Source organism: Dromiciops gliroides, chromosome 4, assembly GCF_019393635.1.
Source record: "Dromiciops gliroides isolate mDroGli1 chromosome 4, mDroGli1.pri, whole genome shotgun sequence".
Lineage (NCBI taxonomy): Eukaryota > Metazoa > Chordata > Mammalia > Microbiotheria > Microbiotheriidae > Dromiciops > Dromiciops gliroides.
In genome coordinates, this window is record NC_057864.1 from 37,744,233 (window position 1) to 37,767,146 (window position 22,914).

At 36.6% G+C, this 22,914-nt stretch overlaps 1 protein-coding gene across 2 annotated transcripts in view; it reads right to left on the reverse strand.

The window, feature by feature from the left end:
• Nucleotides 1-11,561: 11,561 nt before the first annotated feature.
• Nucleotides 11,562-22,914, reverse strand: part of LOC122725756 (DBIRD complex subunit ZNF326-like) — a 35,511-nt gene continuing 24,158 nt past the window's right edge. For both annotated transcript variants that reach the window (XM_043963026.1, XM_043963025.1), the window contains 5 exons: nucleotides 22,209-22,356; nucleotides 20,664-20,763; nucleotides 16,989-17,119; nucleotides 15,458-15,553; nucleotides 11,562-12,676 (listed from right to left, as the gene is read on the reverse strand). In XM_043963026.1, the coding sequence (XP_043818961.1) occupies nucleotides 12,500-12,676; nucleotides 15,458-15,553; nucleotides 16,989-17,119; nucleotides 20,664-20,763; nucleotides 22,209-22,356 (652 nt within the window). In that variant the 3' untranslated portion in view covers nucleotides 11,562-12,499. The remainder of the gene's footprint in view (nucleotides 12,677-15,457; nucleotides 15,554-16,988; nucleotides 17,120-20,663; nucleotides 20,764-22,208; nucleotides 22,357-22,914) is intronic.

Consider the following 22,914-nt stretch of genomic DNA (forward strand, 5'->3'; position numbering starts at 1 on the left):
ATGACTTTGCTGCCCTCTGCCTACCACTGAAAGAACTGCTTTGAGACAACAGAAAAATGCAAAATTGGAAATCACCTTGTCATCTAATGGCAACCAGAATTCAGCTCAAATACAGCCAGATGTAGCAGCTTGGTGAAACGGTTCCAAAGGAACAGGGTGTTACCTGAACATAATCAGAAAGCCAATCAATAATGTGTTTTTCTTCTTAGTAATGGTGTTTACAGTTAATAAACTTTACTGGTGAGTCAAAATAAAAGCAGTCCCTTTCTCCTCAAAAATCTAACAAATCCCTTACAGTACTAGGGATGCTGTAAAAATCTATCCAGTTTCTGATACAGAAAATACCATGTCACTTAAGCAGAAACAATAGAAATGGTGACCTGAACTCTACCAAACTACATCATCTCCAAAAACTGACGTATGGTTCTGAAAATGTTAAGAGTCTACTTTCTAGTCTAAGTGTGGGAATTTATTGTGATTTGGGGACCCTGCCTTTGGGCTTAGATTAAAAAGCCTTAGGCCCTCAGGGGTTTTTTCTGTGTAAGAGGGACTAGGGCTCCTCCCCCTCCGCTTCAGCTGAGGGGAGAAGCCCGTGGGCCTTAGAGAACGCCGGCTGGGCAGACAGCTGGGGAAAGCCCCAGCTCCCTCCGCCCTGAGGGGAGCTGCCCCAGAGATCCCAGGCTTGTCCTGCCAGGCCGTGGGCATGCAGCAGGGGGCAAGGGCCCCTCGAGCCCTGGATGTGGTACGCACAGGATACTTGAGCGCCCCGGCCACAGCCCTATCTTGGCCGGTGGATTAGCTTGGCATGTGCGGGGGCACAGGGAGCCCGAGGTTTGAGGGGAGAGAAGGAAGATATATACCGGGGAGTTAGACAGTGAAGGAGGGGCTGACAGACAGGGAGGAATGCTAGAAGACTAAGAGAAAAGAAGGTCGGTGAGAAAAGAAGGTAGAGACACTGAGGGAGGTGGACAGACAGTGGAAGGAGCGGTGAGAGAAGAAGCGCTTGGGGGGGGAATTATTAAGGAGATGTGGCTGCAGGCCACAGAGGCAACGGCCAACATACCCATAGGTGAGATGTGGCAGAAAGTTTAAAGGCTGACAGGTCATATTTTAATTTTGTTATCCTTGTTTCTACATTTAACTCTAAATTTAATTCACCTAAATAAAACCCCATATTTGCTTTAATTAAAATAGGTAACTGTGGTAAAAAGTGAAAGTTTTTTAACTGTGAGCAAAAACTGAAGGACCATCCTTTTTTTTTTTTTAATCAATTTGGGAGGAGCAGTGTGGAATTTTATAAACGGCCCATATTAAATTATAGCAGTCAGATAGCCAGCCAGTCAAAAGCCCCCAGATTAGGCCCTGCAGTCAGATTAGACCCCAGTAAGTAGTTTAAAATATTTTGACATTTGAATGGCGACTGTGGCAGGACTTATGGCCCAATTATAATTTTTCTAAACTTATAATTTTTTCATACAGATATAATTTTTCATATAAGCAGTTATATAATTTTTCAGATTAGATATAGCTAAAAAAATTTACATAAGGTAATTAAGGAAACAAAAACTCCAGTCTACAACCCACTCTACCTATACAACCCATAGTTCTCAGTCTCAATATTTTGCTGCCACAGAATTAGTTCTAATCACTGAGACCAAGCTACTTCTTCCCTACACCCTTAATTCCTACCTAATATAATCAGCCTAACTTCTACTGAAGTCAGTCCCAAACTGACTCCACCATTCTGCAAAGCCCAAAGTGGAAACTACCCCTGCTCACTCTATCCTCAACAATTTTTGTTGAGGATACGCAGATGAATATATCCTTGAAATTTTCAGCGGACCATTTCTTTCTACCACTTTGCATTAACTGACCCTGTACTCTCCCCTGAGGTTTCCCCGACATGTATTACAACCTTATCAGAAAAGCTCAGATTTCTCTGGAGAATTTCAAAATTGGGAGGGACTTCAGGGGTCATCCATTATACCTAGTTCTTAATAATAATTCTCTTCTAAAATATCCGTGAGTGAAGTCAGTCACCTGTTCTCTTTAGCCACTTTGAGGGTTCCTTCCTCCACTACCTTCAGCCCACAAACCTTGGAAGGTTAACATACTTTTTCCCCTCCACTTCTTTTCTTAAACTTCCTATCGATGTTTACAACTTGAGACACAGTAGAAATGTTCCTGCTGAGCCACTTTTTACTCCTATGAGGCTATGTGGATTAAAAAATGCAGTCAAAAAGTCATTGTAGGGGCAGCTAGGTGGCGCAGTGGATGGAGCGCCGGCCCTGGAGTCAGGAGTACCTGAGTTCAAGTCTGGTCTCAGACACTTAACACTTACTAGCTGTGTGACCCTCGGCAAGTCACTTAACCCCAATTGCCTCACCCCCCAAAAAAAAAAAAGTCATTGTAAATCCTTTTATTGTTGGTTGGGAGCAGTGGACCAAAAGACATGCTTTATTATCTTCCAAATATAAAAAGCTATTAAATATAAAAATAATATTACTAATGTAGTAATTATAGCAAACCACAGAATAAGCTACTAAATTGCCCTTTTTACCAATGCCAATTTTGACTGTTTTAGCTGGGCCTATCCAGGACTTGTGGGTTTGAGTGATTGTTTAATGGTAGTTGTCACATTGTGAATAAACAAAGGTAAGGTAAGGAGTTGGTACTTGATCCTAGCAGTAATAAGGAGTAATATTAAGTAATAATAAGGAGTTTATTTCCCTAGTGAGTGACATGATCAGATCTAGCCTCCAGGAAAATTACCTTGGCTGCTATGTAGTAGAAAGACTGGAGAAGAAAAAGACAGATGAAGCAGGAGACTAACTAGGAGACTGCACAGAAGAGGTGATAGGGGCCTGAACTCAGATGGTGAACCTGGGAGCAGAGAGATGGGGACAGATGCAAGAGATATGAAGGCAGAACAAACTATATCTGGCAACTGACAGGGTAAAAAGGAGAAGGGAATAAATATTTCTATAGCCCCTACTATGTGATACACACTGCATTAAGCGCTTTACAAATATAACATCATTTAATCCTCATAACAACCCTGGAAGGTAGGTGTTGCATATCATTCTCATTCGACAACTGAGTAAGACAGGTTAAGTGACTTGCCCAGGGTCACACAGCTACTGTGTCTGAGGCCTGACTCGAATTCCAGTCTTCCTGACTCTATGCCTAGTGCTCTGTCCAGCCTGCCACCTACCAGCCTCTAAAGGAAAATGAGGAATTAAGAATCATTCTAAGGGTGACAAGAAAGATGATGGTGACTTCAAAAATCTGACAGGTGCCAGGGATACTGTCTGGCCTCTTCCAATTTATCTTTAACCCTCCTGCTCAAATTAACTTCATGCAGGACCCTGTTCATGCCACTTCTGCTTAAAAATGTTCAGGGGTCCCCAACTGCCAAATCAAGTCCAAATTCCTTTTTTTGCCTGTCAAGGGCCTCCACAACTCTAAGCTATCTTTCCAAGCCCTACCACATACGGCACTATACCCTGTAATCTAAAGCTCTAGATGACGCTTTTCTTTTTAAAGGTGACTTTGATGGATACAAAATTCCCACTTCTTTTAAACTATGGACATGGTAAAATAAAATATTGAGTTCTGAAGCTGCATTTTAATTAGCAAATTTCTCTTATCAGATCTTTGGGGACTTTCAAACTATAATGGCATAGCAGAAAGAGCAGGTGGCTGGGTTTTAGACCTGGTTATGCAAATATATACTAAAGTGAGCAGAACCAGGAGAACACTGTACACAATAAAAGCAAGACTGTACAGTGGACAATGGTGAATGACTTAGCTATTCTCAAGAATACAATGATCCAAGATAATCCCTAAGGACTCAGAATGAAAAATACCATCTGCCTCCAAAGAAGGAACTGATGTCATCTGATACAAATGGAAGAATACTATTTCTCACTTTTTTGTTTTGTTCAAGTTTTCTTCCACAAAATGACTAATACTGTAATGTTTTACATGATTTCACATGTATAAAAACCTCGATCAGATTGCTTACTGTCTCAGAAAGGGAGAAAGAAAATTTGGAACATAAAACTTTTTTTTTAATGTTAAATTTTTTTACATACAATTAGAGGAAAAATAAAATATTAAAAATGAAAAAAATCAGACATTCAGAATCTATAGTAAAATGATACAATTTCAGAGTAAAACTCATTTCCCAATGGATATAAAAGTCATTTTGGGGGGGGGGAAAGGCAGAAACAAATGATTACTGCATTATTTGAAAACTTTTTAAACTCACTATTAATAGAAACACAAATCAAAGCAACTTTGTCCCCAGGTACAAGTGCATGTCAGATAAAAATACCAAACAACTAAAAATTCAATACTTGGCAGGACAGTGGGAAAATAAGTTGGCAGAACTGACTCATCATAAAAATTACATTTATCAAATCTTTAATATAATAGTCTCATTAATAGGTTAATATACTGATGATATTATTTAAAGACAGACAAAAATTATACAAAATCTGTAAACTGAGTGGGTTGGACTGAATGTCCACTAAACATCTTCCAGCTTTAAATTTGTTATCTTATGAATGAATATATATATGTGTATATATATATATATATATATATACACACACATAAATATATATGTATAGCTTCTCTCTTTGCAATAATGAAAAAACTCAAAATTATGTGTCTAAAAACCTTAGAAGTTATATATGAATAAAAACATAACAAGTCTTAAATGATACAGAATGAAAAACTGGAAAAATGATATTCAAAGCTACTAAACGAAAAAAAAAAAAGGAAACATCATAGATATACAAGCAGAAAACAGACAGAAAATGGACAAGGAAAATAATCTGCTCCCATTCTTTTAGTTGATTTTCTTTACTAAAAATCAATGTTTTTACATTTGGATTTTAATATATGTTCTGCTTCCTTAACATTTGCTAATACTACTAAATTTATTGAAAATTTATCTTTAAAAGATTAAAAAAATGACCACTGGCTCAATTAATGCTTTTTCTCAAAAAGTAAATATTAAAACAATATTTTATTATTCTTTAATCATTTTTTTTTCTTAAATGAGTTGCAGAATCCATTCAGTGGTAATATTTTCCTATCTGACATACATGTCAGATTTTTATCCTGAAGGATAAAAATAAATGTCTTTTCAATTTAGTGATTCAAAAAAGACTTTCTTAACTAATTAACTAATTGTGCCTGCTGGAATTAGCTTCTTTCTTATGTGATCAGGAAGGCTTTAAAGCAACTCCGCTATCCAGTACACAAAGTAAAAGGGTAGATTCTGACAACTAATCTAGCAAGTCAACTTTTTTATGGCTACTAAATAATTGAGGGAACTGACCAGTTTATAAAAACTAAAATTATGTAAATGACAAAAAGGACAATTGTACAAGCATACAGAACTATGCAAACCTAAATACATACCCAAATATGCACATACAAATCCATACACAGTACTGTAGTAGTCCTCCAAAAAATACCCAGATTAGACAAATACAGTTTTTGGACTCTTATGTAAATATTTTTTCCAAATCAAAAGGCAGTCCATCAAATCATAATCCATTGTATATTAGCCTTCAAGATGTATTTATATCATAAAAAGACATTTAAAATAACAGTATTTGTTATAGTATTACATAGTAAAATTGCTTGTTACTTGTTAAGAGTCTCACTGAAGGGGCAGCTAGGTGGCACAGTGGAGAGAGCACTGGCCCTGGATTCAGGAGGACCTGAGTTCAAATCCGGCCTCAGACACTTAATACTTACTAGCTATGTGACCCTGGGCAAGTCACTTAACCCCAATTGCCTCATTTAAAAAAAAAAGTCTCATTGATTCATTTTACTTGGTTGAATGAGTAACAATTAAGGTTTTCTAACATTGATTTGACTGTAGAAAAAAAAAAAAGGACATAGTTATCCTTTCCACATTGTGACTTTCCCCAACACAGTTTCAATATATTGTGGGTTGGCACAAGAAATTAAATGGGAATATTTGGAGAGTTTTGCAGAAGCTGCAGACAACATACAAAGGGCCAGCAGATGACACAGAAAAAGTTCTTTTTTCATACAGTTATTTTCCCTTAACATGAACCAAAATATAGCCTATCACCAAATATTAACCAAAATTTTACAGTAAAGTACTGCAGACTTTACAGACCGCATACAAGAAAAATAAAAAAATCCAGACTTCTTCTCTAGTACAAAAGGAGGACCAACAAATTTTACGTGGATTTTCCAGGCTACATGCACACTGTACTCCCATCCTCCATTAGGTGGTAGGGATCTGTCTTTTATTACATAGGATCAGTGTCACATGCTTTCTGTTACATGTTTGCAATCAAACATCATCTTAAGAAAACATCATCTAATTAGAAATAACATGAAGGTGGTGGGTGGCCCTCTGAGATTTCAAAATTTCATCCTTTGATAGAAGTTGAGGGTTTAAAAAACTTCTCAAATTGATGCTGCCCCAGACTTAGCCCGGGCCTTCTCAGTGTCCAACACAATCCAATGTTTAGCCTTCTCCAGTGAGGTATGTCCCTTCCCTACAGGAAGTCTCCAACTTGCAAAAAGAGCTTCACCAAGAAGACAAAGAGAAAACATCACACCACTACCTCTTGAGCACACCAAGTGGTGCTGGCTGCATCACTTTGCCTGCAGTAACCACTCTGGATTGCTCTACCTGCTCCCTCTCTTGAGGGCTCTCTGGAATTGCGGATCAGGGACCTCACTGCCAGGACCCAGCTGCTACCCAAAGCTACTAGAAAAAAGGAGATTTACAAGTATTTCATCAGCACTAAACCAAACATACCGAAGCTTGACAATGGGGAAGGCAGTGATTCTATATCTGTAGGCATAATGCAAAGTAGGGTGTCAAGGGAGTCCTCCAGGAGCAATAGGGCATCTTGGCAAATTCTCTGAAGAATAAATTTAACAATTATTAAAGAACAACACCCTATTATTGCAGTCACTGAACTTTACATCACAAGAAAAGATGCAAGGGATTTTCAGGAAGACATCTGTCACTTAACAATGAGAGTGACCTGAGAGCCCTGACAAGCAATTCAAATCCCAACTGAAGAAAGTGAGTTAACCCTTTCAGGCTTGGTAAACTTGGAGAACTTAAACCTTAGCACTCCTGATCTGCAATTATTGGCGCTATTTGAGAAATTCTGGTGCAAAGGAGAGAATCTCAAAACGAATTTCTGATTCAGACACACTTAAGATAGTCACATGTCAAATTATAGTATGCAGTTATGCCATCTAGCTTAGGGATATCATAAATACAGCTCAGGTGAACCAAGAAAATCAACATTGGTTTCTATTTAATTTCCATAAGACTAATGGGCATGATTTGAAAACAGTCTCCTGAAAAGTTTGAGGTTTTTTGTGAATCCAAGAAAATAAAGCCAGAACAAGTGATGGTAATGATTCTATACCACCTGAAAGAAGTTATATTTAAAAACAGTCAGATATGGCAATACTTTCTTGAGAACTAACCCATAACTCCAAGGGAATGAAAAAAAAAAAACAAAAACATAAAACAAGCTATGAAATTTATAAAACCAATCAATCCTAAAAATCCTAACCTTGGACATAACACAATTTCAAAAAATTGTTCTAAGGGCAAAATGAGTTTCTTTAAGTATCTAATTATAGTCTCATGAAAAGAGGCTTTGAGGGCATGTCAAATAACTCATTTTGTACTGTAAGATTTTCAAAGCATTCTCCTTGTAACTGTTTTGCAGATGAAATAGGTGGTACGTGCCCATTTTTGAGGTGATCTCTGAAAGATTATATGACTTACACAGGGTCACCTAGCTGTACTGTCATAGCAAAAAACTGAAGCAAGGTTTTCTGGCTTTAAGACAAATACTCATCACACTATCCCATGAAACTTCTCAATCAATAGTCTTTATTTTTTCCACAAATCTCCCCAAGGACTCACAATAGAGATTCAAGTTTCTCAATTTGTTGTTTCATTTCAAATTTCTGAAGTTTTGTACACATTAGGAAGCTTCATTTCTATATCATCAGAAAGGACTTCTGGGAAATGCATCATTTACATTTAATTTTTGGCTTCTTAGCCCATTTCATTTTTCCCAAATCTGGTTTCCAAATATAAATTTTAACTAAAATCTACTATGTCTAATGTACTCATTAAGCATTTCTATTGACAGACACACTTTTCTGCATAGATTATTCAGGGCAAATGTTTGCTCTGAGGCTCAATTAACCAGGACACTGATATTTCTGATCTGTCTCAAAGAAAATTTGTGGCAGGGCCAGCTAGAGGGACCTCTCGCTTAACTTGTGACCAAACAGACAATCTCTTTTATAATATGCATGTGACAAAGAATTATCCAGCATTTGCTAGAAGACCTTCAAGGACGGGGGGGAGCCCAATACTTTCTAATAGCCTTTTTGGTTCAGAACAGAAATGTTTATTTTAGATATTTTGAGTTTGAAATAATAGGACAACTAAAAGGAAAAGTAAATGTCAACTGGAAGTTGAGAATAAAGAGCAAATATTCAGGAGGAAATTTAAGACCTAGGGATAAATATCTGGAAATCAGCACAAGTGGTAACTGAAGTCATTAAAGAAGAAGAGATCCCCAAGAAAGGGTACTGAGAGAGAGAGAAGTCCACTGGACCCAAGACTAAACTTTGAGGAACACTGACCTAAGTAAGGGACAGAAGGAGGGAAAACTATTTAAGATGGATGCTGATAACTGATGGATCCTTCCAGATTACAACGACTTTGCGTATGGACACTTGTGCCTAGAAGTAGCCAAGATGCCAATGGAAAAATAGGTTCTTCTTCAGAAATTTCAATCATTAAGTACACAAATGTACATTTCTACTGTCTGCGATAGGGAGGGAAAGCCTATGCTCCGTGCTCTACATATTTGACTCCTACGCTGGAAAGAGCTATGAAATTCTTAAGGAATCATGCAGAGCATCACAAATTTAGAGCTGCAAGAAACTCGAGAGATTGGGCCCAAGCCCTTTATGTTACAGACGAGGAAACCAAATCCAAGAATGATGCAGGGTCTTGCCCAATGTCACAAGGAGCAAGTCAGGATCTGAACCCTAGCCCTCTGAGTCCAAACACAGAGTTTTTCCCACTAAGCCACAAGGTTTATCAAACGCTGTCTTTTTTTTTTTCAAGTCAGTTATACTGGTCAACATTTCACAACTGGAATTAAATGTATGGACTACATCATTATTAAAAACCAAACCTATAAAGAGTACTATTATTTAAAAATACTATTTGACCGATCTTTCAGATTGTCTTTCAGATGCCATCAGGCAACAATCTAATGAACTTTAATCAATATTCAGATAGTCAAACTAGGTACTTCCAGCACCAAATTTCCTGCAATTTCTCAACCATGACCATTTCCATCACCCCACTGCAAAGGTTAGACTGTCAACTCTGCCAATTAATTAGACAACTAACAAAACTCCAAATCACACTGTGTAGAAGCCAAGACATTTCTCCAGAAAATCACTGTATTTTTAGACAAAACCTTTTTTTTTGGGGGGGGGGGGGCAGGACAATGAGGGTTAAGTGACTTGCCCAGAGTCACACAGCTTGTAAGTGTCAAGTGTCTGAGGCTCAATTTGAACTCAGGGCTGGTGATTTATCCATTACTCCACCTAGATGTCCCCCAAACCTCATTTATTATCAAAAACCTACTCATTAGAAAAGGAGGGATGCTTGACTACTTTCAGAAAAATGGAGGGAGAACTCTAAAGTGGTATGGCCAAGTTCACTGTCACAAGAAAAAAAATGCAATGGAACCTCTTTCTTCAATTTCAGTTAATCAATAAGCATTTCTTAAGCACTGGTTGAGTTCTAGGCACTATGCTGAGCACTTAATATAGGAACAAAACACAAAAGAGGAGCTCATGATCTAACAGGGGAGACAAAATGGAAACAACTGTATAAACAAGAGATGTAGAGGATAAATTGGAGATTGATCATCAAAGGGAAGGCACTAGCATTAAGGTAAATCAGAAAAGCCTTCTCTTCTTATAGAAGATGAGACTTCAGCACAGACTTGAAGGAAACCAGAGAAGCCAAAAGGTAGATATGAAGAGAGTAAGTATTCTAGGCATGGAAAACAGCCCGTGAAAATATTCAGAGGTGAAAGGTAGATAGTCTTGTTCAAGGACAACAAGAAGGCCTTTGTCGCTGGACTGGAGACTACATGGGAAGAGAGGAGACAGAAAGGTATGAGAAGACGGAAAAGTTAATAGGAGACCAGGTTGTAAAGGGCTGTGAATGCCGAACAAAGGATTTCATATTTGAACTTGGAAGTGACAGGGAACTACTGGCGTTTACTGAATTCTTAGGAAGGGGATGGGATGGGATGGGATGGGTGTGCCATGGTCAGACCTGTACTTTAAGAAGATAAATCTGGCAGCTGACTGCAGGGCAGAATGATGTGGAGAAGACAAGGAAGTGGCGTAGCATTACATATACATTTACAAAGCAATACAATCAAAAATAACTTCATAGTACACATATAATGTGCCACCAAGGTATATTGAAGTTTATGTTCATAAAGTTTAGGTAATATTATGGTTTATGTCATATCAAAGCGAGAGAAACAACCTGTGAATGCAATGTACACTGGTTTCACTCAAAAGCAGGGACTTTTCTTAGTTAAAGCTAAAGTTCTAGCTAGACTGTCTAAAATATCTAATGAGTGGTCACCAATAAATTATAAGCTTTAGCAAGAGTTAGGCTTTTAAGCATTTATTAAGGAGAATAAGAATTTGGTAAAGAGAGAAGGAAAGGCCTACATTCATCTATCTATTAAAGGGAAAGTGCATTTCTAGCTCCCCTCTCCACTAGAGTCCACATGAAAGAGCCCCAGTCAGAGCGCCAGGCTCTTCCTTCTTCCTCCCACAAGGAAACCTCACTTTCTGAGGCCAAAGAAAAGACACATGGTCTTGCCCTCAAAGACCTTCACCTCATGGGCAGAGCTCTTTTACAGCAAGTCTCCAGCAGGTGGCGTCATTCCAGTCATTACATCTTGCTTTTAATAAATACATGCTGGCCTGCATATTTCTAGAAATACAAACTTAAAAAAAAACCCCACCAATGTTCCCTAAGTAGGCTCGTCACCAAGTCAGTCTTGCATTATGAAATTTTCAACCACTAAGATCATCTATTAGGTCATAGAGGGCTTGTAATATGTATAAATAAAGGAAGTAGTCAAAGCAATTAAATTGCAGGTCTGTTATCTACTTAGTACCTCCTAATCTAAAATATTTCCTATCTGTGGAGAAAAATGAGAGCTCTTATCCCTAAATTTAAAACTACATTAATTTTACTGGAGAAAATATACATTTAGAGACAAATGAATGGAACTTTTCAACATAAACAAGGATGAATACTTATGAATAGCATTCATATTCTGATTTACTTACCCCACACTAAAAGAAAAAAATGATTAAAAGAAAGAACTCAGGGAGAAGAGCCACCCAGCCCCCATCAACCAGAGCTAGTTTTAAGAAAGTGATCAGAAGAACAGTTTTTCAAAACTCAATGATTATTTATTCCAAAGGGAAAATATTCACAAAAATATGACAGTCTGATTCTTAATGTGTCAGCCAGTAAGAGGCATGACAAAGGAACTCACAACAGCTATGATACAAATCTGTATTCAAACATATAATCAAAAGGAAGTCAAGGTTTGGCACAGAAAAAAAACAAAACCTAAAAGACAAATCTCTAAACAGATCAGCAAGATATTCAAAACCAATTTTATATGCAGGTTAAAACGAAATTTGGAAAAATCCATACTTGCCAAAAATGTCATTACTGAAACAAGTGAAGTTCTTACCACCTTTTTTTTTTCAATATCTGAATACTGAAGATACACAATCCTGATTTAAAAAATATTCCATTGATAAATTCCATTTGATCTAAAATTGTTACTTCAGGAAAAAAAAATTTCTAGAAAACATTTGCTGCTATAAATTGATACATAGCCACTAAAAAGCTATGAAGTATATACCTTAATACAAACTAGCATACACTGAGCTATGCAGTCTAAAAATAGCCATACTTAAAGCAAAAAGTTCTGGCCCAACCATCTCTCCAAAGGTTAATTATTCAAAAACGTTTTTATACATTCTGAATATTTAGTCTCATGAGCAGCATTTCTGTTAAAATGATTCTAATAGACATTAATACTACACATCTCAACCTCAACATCCATAAAGTAAAAAAAAAAAAAATACAAACATTTACCAGATCTAAGTTTGGTTGCTATAAAAGTCCTACTAAAATAGTCTTACCTTTATTTTTGTAAAACTAATCCAAAACATTTTGAATTTATGTAAGCAAATTTTAAGATCATGGAATGCATGCACAGGGTGTTAAACAACTCATACTATTTAAAAAAGTCTTCCACTTGGCCAATTTAGGGAACAAAAATAAAAGATGCTACATCTCATTCTTATGTAGTTAATTTTCTTCAGGCTGATCGATACTGAAGTCAGCTTGCTCTTCTGTTCCTTCCTCTTCCTCTTCTTCCTCTTCGACTACTTCTTCTTCTACAGGTTCATCTATCTTTTCTTCCTCATCAGATTCTTCTCCCTGGTGCTCCTGACTTTGATCTGAACCATCAAAAGGATTCTTACCCTGAAACCAAAATAACAGTTCATTTAAAGGAGGGACATACTCATTTTATGTGAATCAAATTCCAAGAAAGCACTAAAATTGTAGATAGATGTGATCTGTTGTTATGATTACAGCATGAAGCACAGGTTTGTGCCTTTTTTATCTCAACTTTTATAGCAACTTCTACCAATACATAGCAACCAAGGAGATTGGCAAAACTACTGTAACTATGACCTTATCTCCCCTATTTCCCTACAGCCTAAGCTTTCTTCCGAATAAAATTCTCCAGACATCCGTATGAAATAATTTTTTAATGTATTCAATTAATTTTTGGTAAAAACAGAGCTAATGGTATAAAAGCTAATTGAACATAAACTCCCAATTAGAGTTAATGTATTTTTATAAGAATCTGCTTAAACTCCAGTTGAACGTTTCAAGTTTCATAATTTTACGACTGATAAAAATTTATGACTGACAAAATCTGGATGTCTCAATTATTGGTACTAGTATAATAAAAATACAGACTACCAAAAACAAAGAGAATGTTTACAAAATTGAACATGCCATTTTAAAAACTCAAAAGTAGCCTGACGAAATTAAGACAGTAGCTGAAACCTATTTCATTTACTTAATTTATCAGTCTAAGGAGATAGCTTTCCATTCCAAATTATATTCAGAGCTCCTATCCTTCTCTGCAAAAACATTACCATCTCCTAGATAACTGGAGTTTAAAAGGAACCTAGGTTACAAATTACTACACTGCTTGGACTAAAAAGTAGGGTTTTATTTCACCAGCAGGATTTCAGTTCTAACTGCCCAGCCTACAGTTCCACTATAAGAACATTTAAGAGTAGATGGGGGTTGGGGGGGGGGGGAAGGGCAGGCAGCTAGGTGGCACAGTGGATAAAACACCGGCCCTGGATTCAGGAGGACCTGAGTTCAAAGCTGGCCTCAGACACTTGACACTAGCTGTGTGACCATGCGCAAGTCACTTAACCCTCATTGCCCCACAAAAGAAAAAAAAAAAGAGTAGATAAGAAGTCATTAAAGTCAACAAGTACAAGGGACTTTCTGCTGGGAGACCCAGAAGAGACTGCCAAAGCCCAGCCACTTCACAGTAGGCACTGCTCTATTCTCATGTCCCTCTACTAAATGAAAAAATGTAGGTAGAAATGCATTCCATTAAGTGGCTTATGGAAATCCTTCAAATAATTTGAAAGCTGACTTTTGTTTCCTATGAGATTCTATGACTGCTTTTTGACATTAAGAAATAAGTCAACAACATTCAAGGAAAATACCTACATTTGTGCCTTTACATAATTTTGTTTAAAATATCAATGATATTACAATACTGCCTAGACAATTTACATAAATATTATAGCTAAGAATTTACTCTTCAATTTCTGTTGACCTAAAATTCTCATCTCAAAAACCTAACACAGGAAATCTTTTTAAAATGGAGGTAATGACAAAAAAAGGGTAACTGTCTTATATGATTTCCAGGCTAAAGATAATAGGAGTCTGCCTACTTAACGATATACTCTGTCAACATCATCGTTAAGAACCAATGAAACGTTTCCCACAGCACCTCTTCCAAGTTTTCCCCTACTCTCCTCAAGACCTCAGCTGCCTCACTTGGGGGAAGGACAGTCAACACAATGGATAATAAAACAAGGTTCCAAAAGTCTGGAATTGAATGGGCCTAACTATAATGTCCTGAAGCTCTTTTCAAAAATCAACTCTCCTAGTACAAGACAGGCAAGTCACTTCTAGAGGCCAATTCAATGTTAGGAGACTACAAGCTCAGTAGCAGTCTGCACTGTCAGGGGGCAGGCAAAAAAGTTAATTCCAACTGCATTTGCATTGCTGGAAGTATACAGAAAAATGCACTGGCCAAACCACACCTAGAGAATGGGGTCCAGATCTGGATCAACTTTACAAAGGACACCGAGAGCTTCAGCTGATCCAAAGAAAGGTAAGCCAGATGAAAATAAATTGGAAATTAACTATAAAAGAATTTACTTAAAGAAATGGGTATGTTTAGCTTGGAGAGCAGGAAACAAGGTAGGATCTGATAGTCATATGGAAGATGGATTTTATTTATTTTGCTAAGCCTAGGAAGGAAAAACACAGACCAGAGGTGGAAATTTTCAAAAGGCAGATTTTACACATAAAAACAAGGAACAATTTATTCACCGCTATCTAAAATGGGAATGGAAAGCTCCACAATGTATGATTTCCCTGTCAAAAGAGGCCTTTCAATGCACAGGAGGTAAGACCACTTGTCTGAGAATGGCACTGAATGGACGTTATACTTTGGGTGTACTAGGTGATACCAACAATAATAACAAGCATTTATATGTACTTTAAAGTTGTCAAAACACTCTACCTATATTACCTCATTTAATCCTCTCAACTTATGTTATTTTTACTAAATTATTTTTCTCTTTTTAATTCTTTGTTATATCAGATGGCTCTCTGGAAAGGGGGATCTCCCTTCATAAAGATCTTCTTTACTGTCTTATCATGACATAAAGGAAACCCAGGGTTTCTCATTTCTGAAGCAATTACTTATAATTCACAGATTTTAGAGAAAAGTATAAAGTAATATAAAGCAACATCTAAATATCACAAAACTGTTCAATAGCAAGGAAGCAGTATTATCTCTGGCTGTACTCAAAATATTCAGTATGTTCCCCTGACATCATTTACTAAATCTAAACATGGGAATGTGGCAATGTTGTAGCAATTTAACCATGAGAGCATTATATCAACACTTGGAAAATCTTTTCAAAATCTTACCTTAACAAAAAGTTCATATCGTGCTTTTACAATTGGATTATTCAAGATACTGGTAGCAGTTAAGACACTCTCTCTTTTTATCTGTTCCCTATAGGCCTACGAAAAAAAGAAAAAACTCATCAATACTTGAAGAGCTAATCCATGTGAAAGTAATCAAATTTATAAGTACTTTTATTCAAATCATTCATTTTCTATAACATTAGAAAACTGCTGACAAACTCTAAGAGTACCTATAATAGCTCATTGTTAATCTATAGAATTTCAATATTTTAAAAGGTTCTGTACTTAATACACTTCAATAAAAACCACCAATCATTTATTATGTGGTATGTATGTGTATATATGTGTATGTGTGTATATACATATACATATATATATACATATACATATATATACACATACACATGCCTTGTTTCTAAGAATTTAATTCTGCTAATTATTAAGAAATAAATTTGCCTCTCCTTTATGCCACTGCTGATGCTGTTCCAATAACAAAAGCTTAGGGAGACATGTCTTGAGAGTTAACAGTTGTTTTTGTGCAACTAACTCCCTTTCCCCAACTTCCTTCTTTTTCCCTTTTATTCTTCCTGGTTTTTTCTTTCTTTTTCTTTCTTTACTTCTTATCCAATTAAAAGTGAACAACAGTTCTCACCAAATCTATGGTCATTTGAAAATTGTGTTTGGGAATAGGAATTAAGGTGTTTAAAGGGAAGGTTCTAGTGACAAAAAAGTTAGAAGGAAGATGGGTAAAGGCAAAGAGGGAAGGAAAAGGGATGGTGGATAAGAATAGGGATGGTAAAACTGAAATGCACAGAATAAAAGGTGGGTTCAAAAGGTGGGTTCAAAAGGTGGGTTCAATGATGGTTTAGGTCTTATCCCTGGGAATCAGTGTGAAAATATTAATATATATGTATATTCTAAAGGAATGTTCCACTTGAAAGCAAAAAGATCTTTTAAATTTCTTTATACTTGGGACAGAATTTTCTAGCTTTTCCCCCATTCAAAAAATCTTCTGACTTTTCCTGACCTTAATAATGACCTTGCATAATGTACAACATTGCTAAATGCTAGACCAGCAAAGAAGAAAAACTACTCACACCAGAATGTAACTCAAATTTTCAAAGATGTTATAATGATCAAGTATCTACACAATGCTTTGCCTCCTTTAAACCAGTCATCCCTACCCACAGGTACACCAGTCAAATACTTTCTCCGTGATGGGATATATTGGGGAAATGGGAGCTATTGTGGCCTTTTAGTCACAGAGAAAAGCTAACAGTGTTAATAGCATTACTTGCATTCTTATTTTTCCTTTCCTCAAAAATAAGTCTCAAACCATTCATCACAATTTTTAAAATTACAAATCTGAGTATACTTTCAGATACAAACCCCTGAAGATATGTATAGGGATTGCATATGGATCACTGTGAAACCAGTTCAAAGGTACTGAGTGACCCAATAAGCACCACCAGCCCTTAGCAGCACAAATGTAAGAGAAGTCAATGGCTTACTAGACTAGATTCAAACATACTTGTTTCCCTTTGGCATGGTCAGGAGATTTTAAGTGCTGTTGAACCGAACTGTGTAAGGCAGGTACATACACACTGCAAGCATTGCAGTGAACAGTCTCTACTTTCATCATGTGGTCATCTGCAGTAACCCCTAAAAAATACATTCAACTATTAAAGAGAATTAATGCCTCATAGTGCAACATTAAAATGTTGCCTCGTGAGTAGTACACAAAAGCACGTGTAAAAGATTGTTATTTCAATAAACATGGGAAACCACTATGTTGATCAAAGAACATACACATCAGAAAAGAGAAGGACTTAAATAAATATTTTCTCCACACTGTCGTTTTATTCCCACATTACATTGCAGGCAGAAAAAAGTTAGTAAGATAGGGTGATAAACTGAGAAATACTACAATGCTTATGTTTGGAAAGATAGAGGCCACAAAGAAATACAACCAAACTGCATAAAATCATGAAGGGTAGGGAGAGGGTAAACATAAGTTCACCAAATCCCAGCGTGCCAGGCTGGCACACCTTAACATCTGCAAAAATATCCAAGTTTTCAAATTATGCCAACTACTAATTTATTAAAGCAGGGCAAGGACAGTGTTATCATAAAAGATAGTTGAGACCAAAGACAAACCAAAACAGGATTAACCAAGATTGACAAAAATTCACAGACAACAGAGAAACAATGAGCTAGAAAGGGAGCTAGGCATGTGTGGGGTTACATTAGGAATTTAAAGGTGATACTAACACAGGACAACCTTACTTTATTACACAATTCTCTATGGTACTCATTATGAAGCAATCCAAGAGAATGTGGAGAAATCATGGGGTTCTCACTTAATATTACTGATCATAGGATCATTGATATTCTTACAATCTAACTCCCTACTGAAAGAGAAAGGAATATGGTGAGCTCTTCAGTGACTCAATAATGTCAAAGAATGAGAGAGAAAGGAAAAAAGAGACAGAGGGAGGAAAGACTAAGTGCTGAAATGAGATGAGATGAGATGAGCTTCTCTCCAACAGGATTCAGGAAAGAGAAACAAGGACAAGTTGAAAGAAAGTGCAAACGAGAATTTTCTTAGGCCTCCAATAAATGTCTCACCTCCAACTCCCTCCAAATTCCTCATGGATTGTCTCTCTCATCCCAGCAAAGAAAACATGAGGACATCGTTTCATTCCAGAATAAACCATTACATTTCTGGTTATCTACTTTCTCTAAACTCTCCTCCAATAAAAACCCTTACCGTTGACACGAGTGACATTAACCCTTAAGAGAACCAATGCCAAATTGGCATTTGTTAAAATCCTCTCCTTATGCCTAAATGCTAAGTAGAAAGAGTGAGAATCATTTAATGGGTCTAAAATAGGGTTCTTTACCTGAGGGTGCATGAGCTTCTTTTTCTGTTTTTTAATATTTTCTAATGTGTATTTCAATGACTATTTTCCTTTCTAATCCTATACATTCTGAAAAGAGGCCTATGGCCTTCACCAGACTGCCAAAGGGATCCATGACCCAAAAAAGTTTAAGAACTCCTGATCCAAGCATTTATTTAGAGCAACCAATTATAATCTATGAACTGGAAAAATAAGTAGTTTCATTTTAAAGGGGTTCTCATTCCAGTAAATTTATTTTTAATCACAAGCTCATTTTAAAAGATAGTATACTAGAAGCATTTAGACTACCAAATTTTTATTGCTGTTAACACATTTTTAAAAATTTAATTTTTAAAATTAAACTTAAAAAGGATTTTTTAAAGACATAAAAATATTTTAATTTGATGATGAGAGATAAATGACCCATGATTATGGAGAGAAGATAAAGTTACATTAATCAAGTATATTTTTAAAGAGAAGAGGGAAAAATATAGCACTTTTCCTTCTTTGGTTGTTTCAGTTGTATCCAAATCTTTGTGAAACCTATTTGAATTTTTCTTTGCAAAGATACTGGCATGGTTTGCCATTTCCTTCTCCAGCTCATTTTACAAATGAGGAAACTGAGCAAACAGGTTTAAGTGACTTGTGCAGTCACTTAATGGGAGTAAGTGTCTGAGGCCTCATTTAAACTCAGGTCTGATACTCTATCAATTACACCACCTAGCTGCCAAACAAGACAATACTTAAAGGAAATAAGAGACAAAATAAATTCATTTGATAATTGAAAAAGAAAAAAAGGCTTTGCACAACAAAAAGCAACACTTTCAGAATAAAAGGAAAGAAAAAAAATATAGAAAAAAATTGCACCAAACATTTGATAAAAATCTAAAATCCAAAATTTCTGATTAATAAATTTTTAAGAGTTAACACCATTCTCCCATAAACATGTACCTTATAGGATCATATATTTATATTTATATTTATAGTTGAAAGCACCCTTAGAGGCAATCTAGTTCAATTACCTCATTTTATAGATAAGAAAATGGAAGTTCAGGGCAATAAACTAACTTACCCAAGGTCACAAAGTGGAAGAGCCAGGATTTGAACCCAGGTCATCTGACTCCAAATCCAGTGCTCTTGTCCCACTATACCACAGGGAAATGAAAAGGCAGTTCGGGAAACCCACAAATTATCAATTATGACATCAAAAAGTCCAAAAATTTCTATAAATAAGAGAAATGTACATTAAAATTCTTATGACTCAACTTGATAGCCATCAAATGGGCGAAGATAACAATCTAGGGCTACCATGATAAAAAGAGCTGTCAACTGGAGCCGTGAATTAGTTCACCCCCTTCGGCAAGCAACTTGAAGTTATACAGTAAGTGTTATAACAATACATGGACCCTTTAAACCAATGATCCCACACCAGGAACTTTTTGTGAGAGGGGGGAAAAAAGCATTTAAATAAAAGTATGCCCAGTGGTAGCACTCACTACTCTTGGTAGCAACAAGCCAAAAACTAAACATCCAGTCACTGGAAAATGGCAGAGTAAGACGTGGTGGTTCTATCACTCTGCCATAAGGAAGAAATTAAAAGAATTATGGGATGAGATATGATGTAAAAGAGAACCAAAACAAGAATGAGATACTCTACAACTGTAATTGTACAATAACAACCATAAACACAGGTGAAATTCACAGAAAAGGTCTAAAAGGATCAGACAATAAAGGGTGTTGTAGGTTTTAAAGTCGTGCAGAAACATCTTTTGGGCTTCCTTTAATAAAGTAACATACAGAAATATACAATCAATTATTCACCATGCTTGTCCATTTGTTTTACTTCTTTCCTCCTATTTATGAAGTGGAATACTTGAACTTATCTAGGGAAGTTCCAAAAATTTTTTCTTAAAGATTTGATGTAGTCTGGACAAGAGAAATATACTATTTGGACACTATCTACTATTCCCCTTACTCTAAGCCAAAGTTCACCATTTGCACACTGGGGATTTCTGATACATACAACCAAGTAAGACCTCTGCCTTTAAAATTATTTTCTATTTCAGTATTTAGCAAACATCTTTTCTCTTCACATTGTGAGTCTTGCTCCTAATTAGGTTAAAAGGACTTTGTGCCAATTCTCTTTAAAAAAACTAAAACATATATAAAATTTTGACTATCAATCAAAAAACGGGGAGGGGGGGCGGGGTGAGGGGGAGGGGAAGAGAGGAGCACAACGAGCTCCCAAGCTCATCAAACACTTGTAACAAGAATTGAGAAGCCACAGTTGGTCAGAAAATACCTACCTTCCATTACATCTTTTTCAGCTGCTTTGACACCTTCTGAATCACTAGTTGTCTGTTGTTTACGCATTGATGTTTTCTTGAATTTATTCACCATACATTCCTAAAAAGAACAAAGTAAGAAAAAAAACCTGTAGCATAAAGATAGAACAATAGCTAACATTTATATGGTACTTTAAGGTTTACAAATACTTGACATCTGTCATTGCACTTGCGTCTTCTGAGATGGGTCTACAGGTATTATCATCCCCCATCTTAAAGAAGAGGAAAATAAGGCTGAGAAATCTGAAGTGACCTGGCCATAGTGACACAGCTAATCCATACTGGAGGTAGAATTCCAGATCACTCATTCAGCCCTCAAGAAATGTATATGGTCATCAAGGAGACAAGACAAAAACATGCAAAAATTACCAAACAATATAATTAAATACAAAGTTATACTGAATGGATCACAAACCCAGGAGAAGGGTTTGGTTTGGTTTGGTTGTCATTGTTGTTTTTAAATGGAGAAGCCAATGCAGGTTGGAGTTAATTGAAATTTCAAGGAGGATGTAAGAAAGATCTGCCCCCTTCCCAGAGGTGTAGCAATTTTGACAATTAAGATGGCTCACTTACTTCTATTTTTTTCCTTTCAGGGCAATGAGGGTTAAGTGAGTTGCCCAGGGTCACACATCTAGTAAGTGTCAAGTGTCTGAGGCCAGATTTGAACTAAGGTCCTGCTGAATCCAGGGCAAGTGCTCTATCCACTGCGCCACCTAGCTGGCCCAGTCCTTCATCCTTTATTGCAAAAGATTCACTCACCAAATTCTGCATACACCTCATAATCATAGATGTATAAGAATATATAGTCCAAAAGAGACAATATTCATGGAATTAACAAAGCTATTCCAGTTCCTGGTAGATTTGTCAAGCCACAGGACCAAACTGATGACAAGGAAACAAATATACACTATATATATAGACCCTCCAGTTGATAAAAGCCCCTTCACCAGTACTACAGTATACTGCCATGATACAGATTCAAGTTCTCTAAGAAGCAATCTAGGGTAAGGGATGGTATTTAGGCCCACTAAATGCCAACAGATTGGGTAGAGAGGCATAGTTAGTAGTCTGGACAAGAGAAATATACTATTTGGACACTATCTACTATTCCCCTTACTCTAAGCTAACTTTCCTAGCAATAGACCACCATTACAAATTCCTTTTGGATGTGGTGACCCTACACACTTTGGCAGCTTCCTGAAGATAGGGAACGCTTTGTTTTTCTATTTATATCCCCATCAAATAACATAATACATACTTAATAAAGGCTTCCTGTTTACTCTCCAGCATCTTGTTTATTTACTTACCTTTTAATTTGGAACTCATCCCTGATCCTCAAAGAGAATGTGTCATCCTGTTCCCCCCCACACATTGCCTAATAACCAGTATGTATTAATCACATGTGTCCTTCTGTGGAATTAAGCATCCTGATTATTCATTCAATATTTTTCCATTATCTTAATTCTAACAAAGAAGGGGTTTATAACTATGAAAAAAGCTACTTACATGCAAAAAATCCATAACTACTTTATCAAATTTGGTTTGTTTCTGAATATGATCTAAGGTTTCCTGGTGAGAAGAACTTTCCAAATGAACTTCAATTTCTTTTTCATCAAATGTTCGAAATTTGCAAAATGAACATGTATATGCCATCCTACAAGGGAAAAAAACAAAACAGGCTAAATTTTAAGAAAATGGTGATACTTAAGATTTCTGAAGACAGCACCAATGAAACTGACATCATAAGCAGTATTAATTTTCTGAAGTCCCACATGAGGACAGGGGAACTAACACTACTTTTACAGCAGTCAGCCATATCAAGCAATGTTCAGCACCTATGGTCTCATCATTATAACCGCACAACTGGCCTGGATCCCCAAATCTCTGTGTGACTGAAAAGTCTCAGAGCCATCCCTGGACTGAGCTTCTAACTTCAGCCAAAGTCCAGAGAGGTCGACTTCAAGCTTGTCCTATAGAACCCCCTCGTTCTATAACTGGGTTATCAGAACCAAATTCTTCACCCTAATTTGGATTTCATGCTTAGGTTTCTAAATGGATCCAGGGAAGTTCTAGGGAGTCTGGACCAAAGCAGTATCACTCAAGATTCAGAAAGAAGCCATTTTTGGGGTGTCTCTGAGGACCAGAAAACTTCTTTAAAGAGTACTTCAGAATGATTGCTGGCTCATTAGGGGCTACCACAGTCTAGACTCAT